At 49.7% G+C, this 20,232-nt stretch overlaps 1 protein-coding gene across 2 annotated transcripts in view; it reads left to right on the top strand.

The window, feature by feature from the left end:
* The window catches only part of DPYSL2 (dihydropyrimidinase like 2), a 112,792-nt gene that overhangs the window by 67,208 nt on the left and 25,352 nt on the right, over positions 1–20,232 (top strand). For both annotated transcript variants that reach the window (XM_068553683.1, XM_068553684.1), the window contains exons 4-7: positions 12,748–12,912; positions 15,123–15,184; positions 15,693–15,773; positions 16,313–16,381. In XM_068553683.1, coding sequence (XP_068409784.1) covers positions 12,748–12,912; positions 15,123–15,184; positions 15,693–15,773; positions 16,313–16,381 — 377 coding nt within the window. The remainder of the gene's footprint in view (positions 1–12,747; positions 12,913–15,122; positions 15,185–15,692; positions 15,774–16,312; positions 16,382–20,232) is intronic.

Genomic DNA, 20,232 nt, shown 5'->3' on the forward strand with positions numbered 1-20,232 from the left:
CTGGGAAGTCTCTTCCATTTTTTCAAAGCAGCCTGGAGTGGGACTTCCCTGGTGGTTCAGCCGTTAAGAACCCATGCTTCCACTGCAGGGGACGCAGGTTCGATCCCTGGTCGGGGAACTAAGATCCCACATGCACGTGCAAAGATTGGGTCTGTTTTTTTGGCTGCACGCTGTGGCCAAAAGTCCACAGGAAGTAGGATAGGGAGCTCACCTCCTACCCCTCTGCCCCTATCATACGCATGCAGGCACATATGCATGCATGCACACGCATGCACACGCATGCACACACACACACAGGCATGCACATACCCTCTGGCCATCATCCTGGTACCCAGGGCCTTGTGATTGGAATTACATGGACTTTGTTAATGATGATTAGTTGGTGTTTTCTGCTCTGCTTGGCCGTTTTTCTTGCGTTTGGTTCATAATGCAAATTGGATACATTTCTTCATGCCTAAGACATTCCATTTGATAGGAAGATTGTTTCCATCATGCTGTCCCAGGGTCGGGAGCCGGGTGGGGAGGGTGATTCCCTGGGAGGTGAAATGTCTATATTTATGTCTCTTGACAGAGGGTCTCTGTGATTCTTCCTGCTCTAGCATTTACTGTCTTTTATTTTACGACCCATGCCTACTTGCTGTATAAACAGGACAGATTTGCTTTGCTTGTTTTAGTCTTATTTAGTTTTATGCAGAAGACTGTTCAGCTAGATGAACACTTCAAAGTTCCAGTCCTTTCTTGTGGCACCGGGAACCCTGGACCTCGTTCTCTCAATAAGGTCTTTATCTGCTCCCTTCCCGCACTCTGTTACCCCTCATGGGTCCTCCACCTGACCCTGACCGCCCCCCCCCCGCTCCCCCCTGCCCTGTCCCTGCACCCTGGCGCACCAGCAGCCCTGAAGGGTGCCCTCAGCCTCCTAGATTCCGTGCCCCTGCGACGCCCGAGCCCTGACCCCCACTCATATTCTACCTCAAAACACAATCGAGCACGTGGAGAAGACTGACTTTGTGCCAGGACTTAGGCCAAGCAGCCTTATATGCTCAAGATGATCCTATTTTACTTTCAATTTATTTAATGAATGTTTGTATAAGACCTACTCTGCCAGGCACTGGTATAAGCCTTTTGGAAACACCATTTCATAACAACCATGTGAGGAGGTACTGTTATCTCCATCTCACAGGTAAGGAAACTGAGGCCCAGAGAGGGTGAAGGATCCTGAGTTGCACAGCTAGTGGGTGGCAGAGCTGGGGTGCCAACTTAGGCAGTCTGACCCCAGAGTTCATGCTTTTGACCCCTATGCTATGAGGTAGCCATGGTTGCTATACTTATTTTGCAGATGGGGAAACTGAGGTAGGGGGGTGGGTGGTTTAAGTAACTCGCCTAAGGCCCTAGAGCTAGTTAGTGGCACAGCCAAGATTCAACTCCAGACAGGAGAGCTTGGAGCCAGGGCTCTGTGAACGCTCTGTGGGGTTTCCGGCACATTCAGCGTGGACAGTTACAGCCCTGGAGACCATTCCCACACAAAACTTACTGGTTCTAAAAACTTACTGGTGCTCTAACGTTTTTTTCATAAACACGAGTGTATTTTAGCTGGTGGAGTTGAGGCCCAGTTGTCCGACCAGGGCATTTGAGAGCCAGCCAGCTCGAGGGCCTGTGAAATCCCCACCCATGAGAATCCCCAGGACTTCAGACGGCTTAGAGGAATTCCAGGATCCAAACACGTGCCTGAAGCAAACTTCGTGTTTCTCCCACCGGTACACGGGTGTGAGGTGCCATAAAGTTGGCTTGTCTCCAGGCTGAGACTCAGAATGCCTGTCTAATTACAGGAAACAGAACCCTCTCCCGCAGTTAGCCAACGATTTCAACATCTCTTGGAGAAATTCTACATGAGCCTGGAGTTGGAAGCTTTGATTTCTAACGAGTTTGGCTGGAATTTTCACCTTTGGCTTTTCTTGCCTTCTCCCTGGGCCACGATTTCACCATCCGGCTTCGGAGCTGGCACTTCCTATTAAGTGTCTGTCTGTCTGTCTGTCTGTCTGTGAGCTTACATGTTGCTGAGAGAAAGCACAGCTTCGGTCTGTGCATTTGGGGCCCAGGGGCCTGGGCTGCTGCCCTGCCTCTGTCTTGAAGGCCTAACAAGGCGCCCTTAGGGGGGATCATTTTAGGGCTCAGATTGACAAAGCTAAGAGCAGAGATAAGGCGACAGGAGAACTAAGATGGTGGCCGTAGCCATTTCATCATATCCTGCTTAAATTGTCAGTAACCTCTTTGTACAGCTGGTTGATCTGCTCTCTTATGTATTACTTAGTCCCCTACTTGGGTCTTGGAAGGTGGCCATTTATCTGAAATAGAGACGGCCTAGAATAGTGAAAAGAGCTTTGTTTTTTACTCCCTTAAATAGCAAGCAAATAAAATGAAAATACCAGCACTGCCTGGGATGACATTCTGATGCGTGGCTAGAGGCGGTATGAAGTGATGATACTTTGGAATGCAACGTGGTCATCTGTATTATTACTGTAGTAACTCTGACTCCAGGACCCTCTCCAGAGAAAACCATTTAACATAAGGCGAAAGTTATTTGCGTGAATATGTCCATAGAAACATTATGTATAATAGAGGAAAATTGGAAGCACTCTGTAGGTTCAACATAGGAGAATGGTGAAGAAAGTTGTAATAGATTCTCCTTAGAATAGTTCTCATAAAAAAATGGAATTATAAAGACTCTGAGACAGCACGGTATTAAGAAAAAAGCCACAATTAAGAGTGAGTGGACCTTTTGATTACACCCACATAAAACATATGTACATGACAGTTGTGGAAGATGATATAGAAAAAGATGAACAGTTATGATTAGGATGGTGGGATTATCGGTAATATTTTATCCTGTTATAAAAAAAGTAAAGGCAACAGTACAGATATTGGATTCAGACCTGGGATTAATTCTGGTACTGGTACATCACTTTATGTGTCTTTAGTGACTCTTGAAACTTCCCTGGGACTCAGATTCCTCATCAGTAAAAAGATAGAACCATTTCTAAGGGTCTCTGGATCTGAACCTTATTGTAGGCATTAACAAACAGTCTCTTTAAGTGGAGTCTGCCGGACTTGCTTATATCAATAAGCAATTAGTAAAAAAACTCGTGGGCAATTAGTGCCATCATTGTGCACAAACCATGGAGTCCTTTAAGCACTCCTGGTGGTCAAGCAGTGCTGCAGATTTGTTGTCACCTTTCGCAGCTTGATGATGCCTTGCCTGCAGGCGCTACTCCGCACATCCATTTCAAGTGAGTGGAGAGCAAACTATCAAGTCCACCGAGGCTGGTTTTGAAGTAAAGCCCTGTCTGGCAAAGTGACTCCACTCCCTTCCCTCCCCATGCCCACCGGTCGACTCTGGTGGGCCCCTTCCTGGAAGGTTGACCCACACGTTGCCTACAGATGGGCTCTCAGACTCTCCACGTCTGCTTTTGATGAGTCAAGGAGAGGATTTCTGCGTATCATTGGGTTCGTAAATCCTCTTAAAGGATTTACACATTATAAATGACCCTTCATTGCCACACATAGATTTCATTAGCTCAGCCTTTGATCGTACATGCAAGGAGGCCGTGTGCAAGCTATACCAAGCCTCAAAGAAAAAGGTTTTACAAGGTGCTGACATTTTGACAAGCTCTTACCTGGCGCCCCAAATTGAATTTCAATGACCCACATTGGCTGTATCCCCTCTGCCCACCGGGTTCAGTTCATTAGCTGCCCACTTAAGTGAACCTGCATATGTTTTCAGTGATAGAAAAGGGTTTAGGTTTGGAAAGTTGAGGTGCGTGCTATTCGTAGATATGCCAAGAAGGTGATGGTTAGTAAAGGCTGTCAAACAAGGCGGGTTGGGATTCGAGCTCTGCAGTCACGTCCCATGGCCCCCATTTCCTCATCTGTGGTGCGAGCATTGTGAACCCACCCTGCCTGCCTGGTTTGAGCATCACACAAGACAAGGCACGTGAGAGCACTTTGTGAACCACTACAGAGCTATACCGAGGTGCGGTTGATATTGTGGCTCTCAAATAAATACAAACAGTGGTATGAAATTAGAAAATGATTTAACTGTCCCTTTCCTATTTAAAACAAATTTCTGGAGGCGTGGATATGTTTCCCTAAAGTGGGATGCCTTGTGCTAAATTGTGAAAATGGAATGAAAGAGGCCTTTCCAAGATCATCATTAGAATCAGAACTAACACTGGGTTTGGAATCTGGGTCTTCTGTCTGCCCAGCTCCCCACCTTTCCTTTCTCACCCTCTGTCTCCAGCTCTGATTCCTGGGCTCCCAGGGTTACCTTCCAGCAGCCTGGAAGCAAGGGGCAACCTCATTCCACCAGACCCAGGCCGCAGGAAGGGAAATCTGGTGGGCAGGGGGCATGGGCTGCAGGTGTGGGAAGCTCCAGGTACCCACTTGCAGGTTCTGGATGGGCAGCTCTCTTTGGGCAGCAGGAGCCACCCTTACAGGTGCTGCAGCATGGGGGTCCCACCTGCTTCTCCAGCTACTCATCACGGGGATTTGCCTGAGACCGAAGAGGGCCCGGGTCCCCAAATCCATCCACCAGTGAGTGCTGAGCCCAAGACACAGGAAGAGTCAAGACACAGGAAACTTGCAGTGTGCTGTCTGGAAGCAGGGTCCGTGGTGCTGTGGGTAGTCACACCGAAGTGGTAGGGACGGGGTTGGGATGAATCTGGAGCGTGTTCAGGCAGGGTATAGACAGGGGTACAGTGGGTGTGAAGGGGAGGCTGGGACATGGGGCGTTGACAGCGGTTCAGCCCTTTCCAGAGCTTGGTGGGAAGGACAGGGCAGGAAGAGAGCAATAGCCCAAGGATGAAGCAGAGTCATCCTATATGTACCTTTTATTTTATTTTTTAATTTTTATTTAAAAAAATTAAAAAAATTTTTTTTTAATTGACTTTCTTTTTATTTTGTATTTATCTATTTTTGGCCGCACTGCGTGGCATGTGGGATCTCAGTTCCCTGACCAGGGATCGAACCCGTGCCCCCTGCAGTGGAAGCACGGAGTCTTAACCACTGGACCGCCAGGGAAGTACCCCTATGTGTACCTTTTAATGTATTTTTTTCCCCCATAGATCTTAAGTATTTCAGGAGCATGGTTTATTTCCTCCGAAGCTGGCTGATCATAGGATCACTTAAGAGGTTGTTTGTTTGTTTTATAAATACATTTTACTGGCTCCTGCCTCGGCCCTTATTCCCCCCAGATCTGGCTTAATGATTCTAGCAGCGATCACTGGATACTGAACAGTTTCTTTTTTTTTGTTTTTTAATTTAGGACCACATTTTCCTTTCCCCAAGGATTTTTATATATATATTTATTTATTTATTTTTGGCTGTGTTGGGTCTTCGTTTCTGTGCGAGGGCTTTCTCTAGTTGCGGCAAGCGGGGACCACTCCTCATCGCGGTGTGCGGGCCTCTCACTATCGCGGCCTCTCTTGTTGCGGAGCACAGGCTCCAGACGCGCAGGCTCAGTAGTTGTGGCTCACGGGCCCAGTTGCTCTGCGGCATGTGGGATCTTCCCAGACCAGGGCTCGAACCCGTGTCCGCTGCACTGGCAGGCAGATTCTCAACCACTGCGCCACCAGGGAAGCCCTGAACAGTTTCTTATGGCTCGACTTACTTCATATGAATATACTCGTTTAGTTTTAAAAGCAAGATTACATTAAAGGAAGTTCGGGAAAGAGAGAAATAAGGGGATGACCCCAGTGCCTCAAGGTTCGAGCAGTTAGTATGCCTGCGATCGTTAGGCTAACGACACAGTTCTCTTCTCTGTTTACTGAATTATTGAACTACTTGCTGTCGTTATGAGAAGTGAAGGGATAAGGCGGCGCTTTACTTCTCAGTGAGCCCCCCTCCCGGCTCGCTTTTGCGCAGGGGTGGCTGAATAGGGGTTCTGGAGTCTTCCATCTGGGGCCACAGTTCACCTCTGCCAGCTAAGGCCACGTTATGGCCCACCTTCCAGAGTTCTGCCCAGGGCCTGGCAGGGCTGCAGCCCAGGTGCTGTGACGTTGCTCACCTCCTGCAGGCCAGGCCCTCCGCCCCGTGCGCCCTAAGTGACGTGAGCAGCTTACTCAGCCTCACTGTCCTGTCCCTCAGCTCCTTTAACTGAAAACTCAGGCCACCATGGCTCCTACTGCAGGGCTCTGGTGTGAGGACTGAGCGGGATAATCCAAGGAAGATGCATAGATTAGTCCTGGACACGTAGGAAGTACTTGATGAATATTCATTATTTTTGCCATTCCTCCCATCGTCAGAGTCTGTGAATTACACTTGAGTTTGTTGTTCCTTTCTTTGGCCAGGGCTAGCCTAAGGCTGGGGGCCCCTTGCCGGCATTCATTCAGGAGGGCTGGGATGTACCAGTCGCCGCATGGAGTCTATATGGGGGATGGATGGGATTGCTGTGTGTGACAAGGACTTTGGTGGAGGGTAGGGGTCCTAAGCTCGGTGTGTTCATTCGCAGAGTCCCATGGCTGTGCCCCTGGGAGGGAGAGTGGTCCAGTCCTGGAGATGGCCGAGGCCTTGCTTGCTAGAGGCATGTGTGATGTTTGGTCTCTCCTGTGCTTATTGAGTGCCTTCTGTGTGCCAGTCCTCCTGCTTAATTAATTCTTTGGGGGACACAGAGAAGAGAATACGAATGGTAATTGGTCATATCTGACCAGCACCTGGTAGACTACATCGTATTGAACGCTCACAAAAATGCGGTGAGGTGCATTATTATCGCCGGTTTGTAGATGAGAAAACCAGGCACAAATGTTCTAGGGGCTTCCCTGGTGGCGCAGTGGTTAGGAGTCTGCCTGCCAATGCAGGGGACACAGGTTCGAGCCCTGGTCCGGGAAGATCCCACATGCCGCGGAGCAACTAAGCCCGTGCACCACAACTACTGAGCCCGTGTGCTGCAACTACTGAAGCCTGCGTGCCTAGAGCCTGTGCTCCGCAACGAAGAGTAGCCCCCGCTTACCGCAACTAGAGAAAGCCCGCGCGCAGCAACGAAGACCCAACGCAGCCAAAAGTAAATAATAAATAAATAAATTTATATAAGAAAAAATGTTCTAGATAGTTCCAGCTCTTAGGAAAATGCTTCCTTGCTTTGTGGGAGAAGCAGTATATTTGTGCAAGGCGAGTAGTTAGCCCTGGAAGCATGTGCTTTAGAGGCATCTTAATACTTCACAAAGGGATTTATGTGGGAGTTTTCCTTATGAAGGAATGTAACTTTGTCTACCTGCTGGTCTTTTCAGCGTGTTCGTGTAGCAGACACTCTTCGGAGTAGTTCCCATATTGACTCATTTACACCTCACTAGAGCTCTGTGGCTTAAGTACTAATATTAACCCCATTTTACAGATGAGGAATCTCAAGTCCACGGAGGCTGACTATCTTGCCCACAGTCACATGATGAGGAGGTGGCAGAACTGGTCAGGAGCTCAAGCACTACCTCTCCTATATGTCCCTCTCATATTCCCAGGTGCTTTCTCTTCCCTTTCTGCCTTTTTTCAGAACAAAGCCATGTTATCCTGACTGTCAGGCTGGGCTCCCCAAAGGCTCTTATCTCTCTACCAACAAAAACCATTCCCTGCTGACTAGGTCACCTGGCATTTCGCTGAGTAGACGCCAACCCCGAAACTCCATAGATAAGCCAGCGGGTGGTTTGTGTTTTTATCTCCCTGACGGTTTGCTTTTAATTCAAGTCCATTAATTTATCTAAGATGGAAATGGGCGAGGCCAACGCGCGGGGCCTGGAGAATGAGGCAGTGCTGATTCTGGAAGGGGAGGCTGGTGATGGGCGGTTCTGATAGTTTCAAGGCCCCAGGGAGCTCCGGTGGTGTGTGTACTGACTGCAGGAGGTTCTAGACCTGCCCCTACAGGGGTCTGTGTGTGAGGCTTCGGAGAGGCAGGGGGAGGGCCCGAGGGGGGACCCGGCAGGGCTGACCCCACCCCCCCCCATCTTTCTCCTGCTTTACCTGCTTCTCCCCCCAGCAGACTTGGAACTTTGTTCTTGCTCAGCCACCTCAATTCCAGAACAGGGACTGCGGGGGTGATTTTCTAGCATCTCTATGTGTTCTAAATGCGAAGGGCCCCATGCAAATTGATCAGAAACACTAACCGCTGGCTTTTAAAAAATCTGGGGTCTTGGATTATGTCAGGGCTGACTTCCTAAGTGTGTTGTTGTACTCAGGTTAGCAAGACATCACCCCTGGCTGGGGGGCGCGGTTGGCAGGGGGTGTTACTGGGTGGAGGGTCTGAGCATCTGTCTGTATCGTTTTTTCTTTTTTTTTTTAACATCTTTATTGGAGTGTAATTGCTTTACAATGGTATGTTAGTTTCTGCTTTATAACAAAGTGAATCAGTTATACGTATACATATGTCCCCATATCTCTTCCCTCTTGCATCTCCCTCTCTCCCACCCTCCCTATCCCACCCCTCTAGGTGGTCACAATGTATCGTTTCTTACAACTGCATGTGAATCTACAGTTACTATAAGAAGTTTAAAAAATAGGGTCTTTTAAATACTACAAACTCCAAAGAGGTCCTAGATTTGAATTTTCCAGGAGCAGCATATTTACGGGGTGTTAACGCTTTGCCGATATCCAATAAACATAACAATAGGGTACCAAAACCACTCAAGGCAATAAAAAGGAATGAAGTGCTGATACGTGCTACAGTGGATGAACCTTGAAAACACTATGCTAAGTGAAAGAAGCCAGACACAAAAGACCACATATTGTATGATTCTTTTTATATGAAATATCCAGAGTAGGCAAATCCGCAGAGACGGATAGCACATTAGCGGTTGCTTCGGGCTGGGAGTAGCAGAGATGGGAGGGCGTGGGGAGGGGCAGTTGATGGCTGTGGGGTTTCTCTTTTGGGTGATGTTCTACAATTAGATTGTGGTGATGGCTGCGTAACTCTGTGACGAGACTAAAAATTGAACAGTTTAAATGAGTGAATTGGCTGGTATGTGAATTATATCTCAATAAAGCTGTTAAAAAAAAGTAGGGTCCTTTGACAGTTTTAAGAGAAGTAATAACAGTCCTTTGGAAAGAGCTGGTGTCTTCTACACACAAGCACTTCTGGACGCTGGTTGGAACTCCTCAGTTCAGGCCGCCTTCCTGGGGCATCTTCTTGGCTCTCTCATAAACCAGGTTCACAGGCCTCCTACTGAAACCACAGTGATGTTTCCGATGGCTCATCCCGAGGGAATGAAGACTCAGTGTGTGCCAGATGTTTTGCCAGGTGCTTTCACACGCTTTCTTGAACTTCTTACAGCCCTGCACTCAACGGTAGTCGTTTCATGCCCGCGTTTTATATGTGAGGGGGGGGGGTCCCAAGGAATATACACAGCAGGGGGGGGGAGGCAGCAGGAGTCAGAATCAGAACTTGGGGTTCACCAACCTCAAAGGCCATCCTTTCCCGGTCCGATGCCAGGCTGGGTTGATGATCTGTCCCTCACGTCTTACAAGAGTGGAGAGAAGTCAACGGTCAGGCAGAAGCCAGGCTCTCGTAGGGACAGATGGCTTAGGAAAGTCACCAGGGAAAAGGCCTGTGAGTTCCATGCAAGTCATTTCCAGGCTCTGTCCTCAGAGGAGGATCTCTGCTCCCTCCGGAAATGAGTGTGACACTCTGCCCTGTTCCCTGGAGGAGCTCTTCCCGGGAGAGCTTCTATTTAAAGAGAACTGTGGGAAAACATGTGGAGGCTTTTCGTGGACACGTTTCTGAGTGTCCTTAGCTCTTGGAGGAAATGTGTTTATTTCCCTGAAGCCCTCAACTTTGCCTGTGTCCTGAGTTTTCAAGGGTTCGTAACTCTAGGAGCTGCTTTTGGATATGGAGGGAACCAGGTATTTTTGGTCAGTGATAATGCTGTTGTGTAGTAAACAGGACCCTGGTGGTAAAGCGGGCATGAGTGAATGGCGGTTTCGCAGAAGAAATCAGTGGGAAAAGGCTTGCCCTCAGTTAGTGATGCTCAGAGTGGAGCTCCCAGGGAGCTTATTAAAAGTTCAGGTTCTCGGCTTCCCTGGTGGCGCAGTGGTTGAGAATCCGCCTGCCAAGGCAGGGGACACGGGTTCGAGCCCTGGTCTGGGAAGATCCCACATGCTGCGGAGCAGCTGGGCCCGTGAGCCACAATTACTGAGCCTGTGCATCTGGAGCCTGTGCTCCGCAACAAGAGAGGCCGCGACAGTGAGAGGCCCACGCACCGCGATGAAGGGCAGCCCCCGCTCGCCGCAACTAGAGAAAGCCCTCGCACAGAAACGAAGACCTAACACAGCCAAAAAAAAAAAAAAAAAATTTCTGATTCTCAGGTCCCACCCCAGACCTACAGAATCCGAAAGTCTGGGGGTGATGTCCAGGAACCTGGGTTTTAATAAGCTCTCAAGATAATTTTTATACACCCTGAACTTTGAGGAACATAGCACCCGATGATCTTACCTATGCTTGAAGTTGAGCAGGAAAATCTGATTGTGTTCCCAGGAGGGCATGTCCTGATCTTGCAGGGTGGCGTGGGAGCTGGAAGGGAGCATTCATTCATTTGTTGAAAATAGGTATTGAGCACTTCTTATGTCTAGGCACCTACCCCCTGCTCTGAGGGAGTTTACATCCCGGCGACAGGAGGTGGGAGGGGGAGAGTCAGAGAGTAAAGTACGGGAACGATGCAGAAACTACTGCACATGGGGTGCGACCCTGGGATGGTGACATTTAACCCAATCAGAAGGAAGAGGGATGTGACCCTGGGATGGTGATATTTAACCGAATCAGAAGGAGGAGGGATGAGACCCTGGATGGTGACATTTAACCCAATCAGAAGGAGAAAAACGAGATGCCCAAGGAAAGAGCAAGGTGAATGGATTTCCAAAGAAAGCACTGCTTGTGCAAAGACCTGGAGGTCGGGGAGTTGGGCAGGTCAAAGAGTGAAGCAAGGCCGGGGTGGCCTGAAGGTGGTGAGCAGGGGGTAGGTGGCAGAGATTATGTTGGAGAGATGAGCAGGGACCGGTCTTCAGGACCAAGAAAAGGAGTTAGAATTTCACTCTAGAGATGGTGGACAGCTACCAAAGGCTTTTTGGAGGAGAGCAGGTGATGAAGCCAGGGGCGTGACTAGGGAGATACTGCCCAAACTGTGATTGCTACAAAGTCAGGTTTTCTTCCTTTTTTTCTTTTTCTTTTTCTTTTTGCCAGGGGCAGGGGGACACAATTTAAGAAGAAAACTTGAAATCACTTTGTCAGAGTTTCTATGTTAGTATTTTACAGATGGAACAGACTTGTATTAGAAGTGTATATCCTCATTGCTTTTGTTAGGTAACATTATATGTTATATGTATTACCATACCAGCTATGTATTTACCCATTTAATTACATATACTACTACTTATAAAAAGTAAATTTTGTCAAAAGAAAATTCAGCTCAGATGTCCGTATTTTCAAGCATATGAAGCCAAGCTCAGTTGGTTACAATTGAGCAGCGTCTGCAAGATTTGATCCACTTCAGAAATCTGAGCTCACTAGCATTGCCTGGGCTGGCATTTTCTTAGCTGAGAACTGCGTACCTGGGTGTAGAAAATCTAATATTTAGAGGAATGATTCATTGCTTTAGGCGTCAAGAGTCCTGGGTTTTGTCTTCTTGGTTGTGTAAGTTTGATTCAACCTTGGACACGTCATTTCAGTTTGTATTTCAGTGTCTCTGTGCAGAAGATGAGTAATAATAATCATGGTAACTGGGCGAGAGCTCTTCAGGACCTAGGAGAGACAACATGTGCAAAGGCCCTGTGGCAGAAGGGCGGAGGCTGAAAGATGGCCTGTGTGTTTGGAGATCAGAGTGCAGGGGGTAGATGGTCCAGGGTGATTTGTAGAGGTAGGCAGGGGCCAAGCCAAGATCTTGACGACCTTGTTGGGAACTTTAATTTTTATCTGAAGAGTAAGGGGAAGCCATTGGAGGATTTAAATTGGGGAGTGACATAATGTTGACATGCCGTCTCATTGAGTCCTCATAACAAATGTATGGGGTACGTAATATCCCTATTTTAAACCAGCACAGAAACTCAGGGTAGTGGAGATTAAGTAGCTCACCTTGCTGGTGGGGGTTGGAGCCAAGAAACAGTCAGGTGAGCCTGACTCCAGAGGCCTCTGTCCTCCGTATCAGCCTACCTCAATAATAATATAACAATAACCACAGTTTTCAAATGCTTTAAACTCGTAGGATGAAAGATCTCCCTTAAATTACAAAGTGGTATTATGCCGCAGAAATCCGAGTGGTGATGAGAGAGTGGATATGCCGGGGAACTTCTAAAAGGCCCCGTCTGCATGGCTGCGGTCCAGCATCCTCAAGTTCCTTGCCGTCTGGTAGGGGGCGTCTCGCAAGCCAGCTATCAACACAAGGAAGGGCTTGCCGGCTCTGGCCCGCCATTTGACACTGCCATTGTCCGTAAGAACTCATTGTCCTTGAAATGTGCCCAAGCTCTGTGATTTCAGCGGTTTTGAGCTGGGGAATCAGATCAGGACAGGTCGTGCGTGGTTTCACTGGAGGAGTCGTGCCAAGTTTCTGCTTTCTCCTTCTTGGGTAGTCGGCTAGCTTAAGTGAATTCTTAGAATCTGGTGGTAGAGATCACCATCTCAATTTTGAACCCAAGAAGCCCTTGTTCAGGGTCGAAATGGGGAAACAGCTGCTGGCCCGCAACCCTTGAAGCTCCTGTTGGTGACAACGCATGTCTGTTCCTTTCTAGTTGACCATGTGGTTCCCGAGCCTGGGACCAGCCTGCTGGCTGCCTTCGACCAGTGGAGGGAATGGGCCGACAGCAAGTCCTGCTGCGACTACTCTCTGCACGTGGATATCACCGAGTGGCACAAGGGCATCCAAGAGGAGATGGAGGCCCTGGTGAAGGACCACGGTAGGTAGTGCTGCCCCAGCACCTTCTGGGGATATTTCCTTCTCAGCCCACGAGCTGGCTGAGCTCTGAAGGAGAGCTCTGAAGGAAAGAGTGCTGATTGGTGCCTTCTGCACCCCCGTGCCTGCCAGGAGGGAGGGCTTAGGCTGCAGCTCGTGCTGATTGCAGGTGGCCAGACAGCTAGTCACAGCTTACTGGTGTGAGCGAACTGTGTGCGCCAGCCAGGCTGGAGCGTTGAGGCTGTGAGAGTGATGTGCCCTCAAAGGATAGCATGGATATCCCAGGGAGGATTCTGGGCGGTCTTAGGAGAGAGCCCGGGACCCTGCGTACAGGACTTGAGCAGTCTCCTCCTGCAAACCCAGAAGAATCAGGGTAGGTTTGAGGGTGATGAGGCTTTGGGACCACCTGCGGGGTCTGTCTTTGTCCATAGGACTATTTTGGGGAACACGATTCTAAGGATTGGGTTCTGAAAGTGTCCCAGGGAGGCTGGGGGAAGTCTTAACTACCTCAAGGTGCCTCTGGGACCCTCTTGTCCCCAGGAACCTTGGGGGTTTGGGTGGTGTTACCAGACCACATCACCTTTGGGCGTCTCCTTGACCTTGGCTATAGACTAGAGGTCACATGGGGTCACATGTTGACCTCTTTGGATCCTAATCGTCAAGGAAGCATCTATGCTTTAGGGTTCTGGGACTGCTAGGCTCAGAAATGCCATGAGCTATGAGTAAAATCTAGGCATGGATCTGGTAGCTATCCACAGATTTGGTAGAAAAAGCCTAGAATAAAAATCTGGAGTCTTGGGTTTATCTCTCTGCTCTTCCAAAAGCTAGCTGTATGACCTTGGGCAAATCACTTAAATTTTATGAGTCTCAATTAGGAAAAGAAATCTCACATGCGGGTATTGGGTTAGCTACCTTAAGATTCATTGCAGCCTGAAGGTCCCGTGTGAATGAAACTAAGTAACCCTTGACCTTTCTCACTTTTGAGAGTACCGAGACTCAAATGGATTCAATACTTATAATAAATTTACTCCACATCAGCCTGGAGGGTTCCGATAGTGACCGTTGCCTAGCAGGGGACAAGGGCAGGGATGTCCTGAGGCATTGAGCCCAGGCAGCTTCCAGCACCCCCGGCAACTTGAATTAAGCTCCAAGGCTAGCAGGTTGTCAGTACAGTTGTTTACCGTTGGGATGAATGTTGAGCAGGGATGTTTGGTCTGGTGCCTCTGGAAGCAAGAACTCTAAAATGCCAGGGTGAGAATTGTGACATCTGCTTGTCACACTCACGGCCCTTTTCTTTCTAAAAACGTTTCTTAAAAATCAGCCTGGAAGGCAATCGGTTTACCAGAGAAACGACATTTATTATAGATCTTCATCTGCAGGGTCTTCTAATTCATCTTCTTGTTAAAGTCACAACAGTTAAGAGCAACTTTTATGTTTAACTTTTCACTTTTAATTGTGGTAAAATACAATATAGTGTACACTTTACCATCTTAATCATCTTTAAGCGTGCAGCTCAGTGGCATTAAGGACATTCACATTGTTGTGCAGCCATCACCACCATCCATCTGCAGACCTTTTTTCATCCTTCCAAAATGAAACTCTGTACCCATTAAACAATAACGTCCCCTTCTCCCTCCTCCCAGCCCCTGGCAACCCTCATTCTACTTTCTGTGTCTATGAATTTGGCCTATAGGTGGAATCCTACAGGGTTTGTCCTTTTGTGACTGGCGTATTCCCCTTAGCAGAATGTCCTCGAGGCTCATCCATATTGTAGCCTGTGTCAGAATTCCCTTCCTTTTTAAGGCTGGATAATATCCCATTGTATGGATGGACCCCATTTTGTTTATCCATTCATCCACAGACACATTTTGCTTCCACCTTTTGGCTATTGTGAGTAATGCTGCTGTGAACGTGGGTGTACAAATACGGGCAATTTAAAATTTTGATACAGTTTTAACTTTAGAGAAAATTGTAAAAATACTAAAAAGAATCCTTATGCACCCTGTTGCCAGATTCGCCAGTTTATATTTTACCACATTGGCTTTATCATTCTCTGTCTCCATCTCTGTCTCTCTTTGTCTCTCCCTCTTTCTCTCTCTGACTTTCTGTCTCTCTGCATACATATGCATAATATTATTACTTCCTTATTCCCTTCCAGATTATTGGTTTATGTATTTGTCACATCTCCACCTCTCTGTTTTGTCTGTCCACTAGGGGTAAATTCCTTCCTCGTGTACATGGCTTTCAAAGATCGCTTCCAGCTAACAGATTCCCAGGTAAGAAAAGCCTGCTCGCTGGCATTCGGTGTGTTCGGACCACTGCTGTGGTCTTGAAAGCTGCCTCCAGTGAATGCTCACAGGAAATGGCTGGTGGATGAAGCCCCTGATGTAACTCCCTTTAGGGAGGGTACGAACCCAGTGCCCTGGTCCCCCGGGACAGGTGTTCCACCAGGCTCTGGAATCAGCCACCTGCCGTGGACCAGTGTGACCGAGAGGTGTTCCCCGACCCTCTTCAGTAAACCTGGTGCAGAGAAGGTGTCACCCAAGAGCTTCTCCTAATTCAAGCCCTTTTAGGTTACGCTGCCTCTGTTAATTAATTACCGAGAGGTCCTGCTCTGCCACTTGTGGCCGGAAACACTGCCCTCGGGCGTGTCAGAAAAGCCGGCCTTAATAGAAGCAGCGAGGGGTCCCGGTGCTGGTCCCTGTGGCTGTCAGGGCGGTGGTTGTACTTGTGACCAGGAAGGCAGAGGTCCCTGTCTCTGATCCCACCCCCTCCCTCTCTCAGATCTATGAAGTCCTGAGCGTGATCCGGGACATTGGAGCGATTGCCCAAGTCCACGCGGAAAACGGCGACATCATTGCAGAGGTATGTGCTTTCTCTTCATCACTTCGATGTGACCCACAGGGTGAGAGGCAGGCTCGAGAGCGGAGCGGCTTCCATAGCTCAGCTCCAGTGGGGAACAGCGGAGTGACCCAGCGGGACCGTGCAAACAGCCTCGCTGACAGCCTCGTGAATGCTGGGGATGCACCTGCCCCTCGGCATCTTCTGGAGGACGTGTAGCCTTTCCACAGAGAAGTCCTTCCTCTCAGCGCTGTGACGCGGCTGCCTGTGGAAGTCCACGTATAGATATTTTACTCTGTAGCCCAGGGCTGGGGACACATTGGCTTTCGGCATCCCAGGGGACAGCTGTACATACTTGGGAGGCTGTAACCGATCTGTCGTAGCTCGGGCAGCACTGAGAGCCGGGTACCGTGCCCTCTCTTCATGGGGTCTTGGGATGAGGGCTCAGTGGTCAGCGTGCCATTTTGCTGTCTTGCCCGAGTAATTTTTACCCACGTCTCAGCAGTCGGAGCCATCTGGGATCCAGCTCCCCCTGAAAGCCTGCTTTTCTTTAAACATTGCAGGAACAACAGAGGATCCTGGATCTGGGCATCACGGGCCCCGAGGGACATGTGCTGAGCCGGCCCGAGGAGGTGAGCGCCTGTTGAACGGAATGCATGGATCCGTGTTCTGGGGCGGGCGCCACCAGAGCCACAGAGAGCCCACTTCCTGCCTGTTGAGAGTGGGCCTTCTCGGGTGCTGATTTTGGTCCCTCTGAGAAAGTCACATCACCCACTGAGAAGTGTCTACACAGGCGAAGTGAGGGGTTAGACTGTGCTGTGGGGTAAAGCAGTATGGCTTGTTTAGTCTAAAGACTCCTCTTTCTGTCTCTAATTCTTCAAGCCCTTTCTTGGGTAGACAGACACAAACAGCTTTTTATTAGCGTCTAGCAGTTGGGGTTTTGTGGTGCATAAGCCAGGGCCTCCAAAATCTTACCATAAAAGCTCTTCTAAGTGTCTAGAAAGCAGAAGGGGGACTGTAAGGTTTTCCGTGATAAGTCTGCACAGGGTATAACATAATCAGCAGAGTGTGGTAGACAGAATCTTTCAAAATCCAGGAGGGAAGATTCAGAGCAGGCTTCTTGCTGGCCCCGACGTTGAAAGTCACGGTCCTGGGTGGCGAGGCTTGTGAGTGAGAAGGGGGTGCTCACATCTTATGTGGCAGAGAAGCTGTTTTTCTAAATTAGAATCTGTGGCCTCTGAATACTTTTCAGGAGTTGGCTCTTTAATGAAAGGCTCAAGGTCAGGCGTTGGAGGACTTGGCAGCTCTGAGCAGAGGATGCTGGGGGTCTCATGGAAATGAATAGATTTTGTCCTTCCAGGAAAAGAGACAGGCAGAGAAGGCAGATAAAATCATCGCGGGAGTGGATGGTGACTTAAAATTAGGATTTTTCCTCCTGGAAACAGGTGGAGGGAGATGCTGGGTGAGAGGGGTACGGATGGGACCAGGGCCCCCAAATCGCAGAACTTTAGGGCCAGGACGTCCCCTCTGAGTCTGGGAAGGGGTCACGTTAGGCCCCGTGGGCTCTGCTCCCCCCAGAAGAAAATGGATTCTGAAGGTGTGGCATTGAAGGAGCCATCAATGGGCTGCCTGGGTCGGGTGAGGTGGCTTGTCTCCCCAGCCTTTTCCCTAGGCTTTGGGGGAGGGAGGGATGAGGCTGGAAGAGGAGAAAGAATGTAGGAAGGAGGCAGAAAAAAGCAAAGGTAGAAGCCACTTAGAATGTCTTGCACACACTGAGGGCTTACAGTTCCTTGTTCTGCCCTTTTACTGCGTGTGAGCACATAGACACACACACAGATACATACACAGAGTCACAGACACAGACATATGCGCAGATACACAGAGTCACAGACACACAGACACGCACACAGAGACATGCATGTTACAGATACACACAGACATACACACAGAGGCACACAGATACATACACAGAGCCACAGACACACAGTCACACACATGCACATGCACACCAGGGCACCTTCATTACCATCTGAGGCCCTGGGGTCATTTGTCTCAGATGAAAGGATGGAAGCTGTTACATTTTCACTGTTGTGTGGTCCCTCTCCAGGCCCTGGGATGCAGGTCTTTCACAATCACCAGCCTTCCCGCGCGCGCGCGGAAGAGCTGAACTGGAGCTGGCGCGAGGGTGCAGGAGGCTGAAGTGACCCCTTTAGGCCCCTGTGTTGTTGGCTGCGGGGAGCCCCAGGCTGTGACCGTGGCTGGAGGGCAGTGATTTGGGGATGCAGGTCGCGGGAGAGGCAGACAGTCCCAGTAGCCGACGCTAAAAATACCTGAGGCTGGTTTTATACACAAGGGTGCACACACACAAGTGCACACATGTACACACGTGCACACTCACGCACACGTGTACACACAAACACACAATGTGTGTGCACATTCACACACATGCACATACATGTACACGCACACGTGCAGACACCATCTCACTTGCACAGATACTCCGAAGATTCCTTTCTGTGCCTTTGTTTCCCCTTCAAGGCTGGCCTCGGTGATCATTTTAACCGCATCTCCCTGGATAAAGCTGTGGGAGTGGGAAGGGCGGCGCAGGCATGACGGTCCCCAGACCCATCCTCCTTGGAGGTGGTTGGCCCTGCGTTCAGTCTTGAAACAGATTTGGGATCAGGCCTTGGAGCTGCAAGGTCTCCAGGAGGGGCAGAGGGATGCCTCTTCCTTCTTTTCCTTGTAAGCCCCACCGGGAGCTAGCATTTCCTGAGTACCCAGAGGTGCCAGACACTGTGCATAACAGCCCACATTTTAGCTTTAGAGCGTCCTGTGAGGGCAACGCAACACAGCCTCCTTCGCACAACTCCAGGGGCTGCCATTCAGTCCATTGCACGGCTGGATCCAGGGGACCCATTCCATTCTGCTGCCTGTGTGTGGTGCCGCCCGGAGGTGTCCTGCGGTGAAGTGTGTCTCTCGTGGAAAGAAATCACTGGGGTGTGAAGTTCAGCATCAGAGAGCTAGAAAGTGCAAGCAGTATCCTGCCTGCCCTCCCGACCCCCTCAGTGTGTACACACACACACCCCGGAGCCCAAGCTCAGTGGGAAGCCAGCGGGCCTGTGTAACCAGGTGGCGACACCTGGGGCTGGCCTGCATTGGAAAGTGGACTCTCGCCTCATCCGGGGGCTGGGCCGGATCAGCTGAGAAGAGGAAGAGGATATTGTCCTCTGAGAAAAGCAAACGCCCCTCTTCCTGATACCCGGGGCTCCTCGTGAGAGCCGCGCGCTTGTTTCCATTTCAGAGCCTTCCCGGGGCCTTGCTTCCGTCTCTCCCACCGTCTGCTTTGCATCCCCAGGTCCGTGCAAACCCCAAATAGAAAGCAAGCCCGCCCTGGGTTTACTGAACAGGCCAAAGCTATCAGAAGAGAGGGGTCCTGGTTGCTATTTTGACCACAAACATCAAACCTGGTTTTCCACATTGAGGCCCGGGAGACTTCTCTTGTAGCCGCTGTTGCACTGCGAACCTCAGAATCCCCAGCTGTAGGTTGGGAAGGCTCCTTTAGGGGCTGGCAGAGCGGCAACGCTCCAACACGGGGAGCTTCTGGCTCCTTGGGAGGGTCCTGTGGTCTCACGAGAGGCTGCTTGGGGGACTTTCTCTTCTGTCTGCTTTCCACGGTCACCTGCCTCTCAGTTGATTCAGAGGCACCGACTCTAGGCCGGGCACAGCATGCGGTGCTTCCCCTGAGCAGGTGCACTTCTAGGTCAGCCCTGTGAGCGGCCAGGCACCAGCTGCCCCCTTCTCCCTTGGCTGCTGGGGGTGGTTTTTTAGTTCATCGCCAGGGATCTGTTAACAGTGTGTTAAACCCTCTGTAAGAGATAAAGAGGATAAAACATGGATGCATTCTGAAGGAACTGAGCTTTCGAGTCCGGTAAGGAGATATTGCCAGTGCACAAGAAACAGTTAAGAACATCCAAAAATGTAATTCCTTCCTGGTTTTACGATCCATATCGCCAGCATCATGATGGTTAACTTGTGCTTGAACCACACAAAACCCGTTCTTCTTTCTGCTGCCCTTTCCAACCCAACCGTGTGAGATTGCCAGTCGGATTTCCCCCAGTTTTCAGCTGAGAAGATTGAAAGGGAGACGATAGGGGATGTGGAAATCTAGAAACCTCCTGTCCGTCAGTGGTACCCAAGCACGTGTTATGATGGAAGCCTGTGGGGGGCATCGAGGTGGATGAGAAAGTGGGCCCTTCTGAGAGGGATTCCAGACAAGCTGGGGAGGAAGGGGGAGATGCAAAGTTAAGTAGGGGCGTGGCATATGATGGGGTTCGGAGCCAGTTACAGCTGTAAGACAGGTGTCTGGGGAGTTCCCTGGTGGCCCAGTGGTTAGGATTCCTGGCTTCACTGCTGTGGCCTGGGTTCAGTCCCTGGTCGGGGAACTGAGATCCCACAAGCCATGTGGTGTGGCACAAAACAAACA

The sequence above is a fragment of the Eschrichtius robustus genome, chromosome 10, assembly GCF_028021215.1.
Source record: "Eschrichtius robustus isolate mEscRob2 chromosome 10, mEscRob2.pri, whole genome shotgun sequence".
In the NCBI taxonomy this organism is placed as follows: Eukaryota; Metazoa; Chordata; class Mammalia; order Artiodactyla; family Eschrichtiidae; genus Eschrichtius; species Eschrichtius robustus.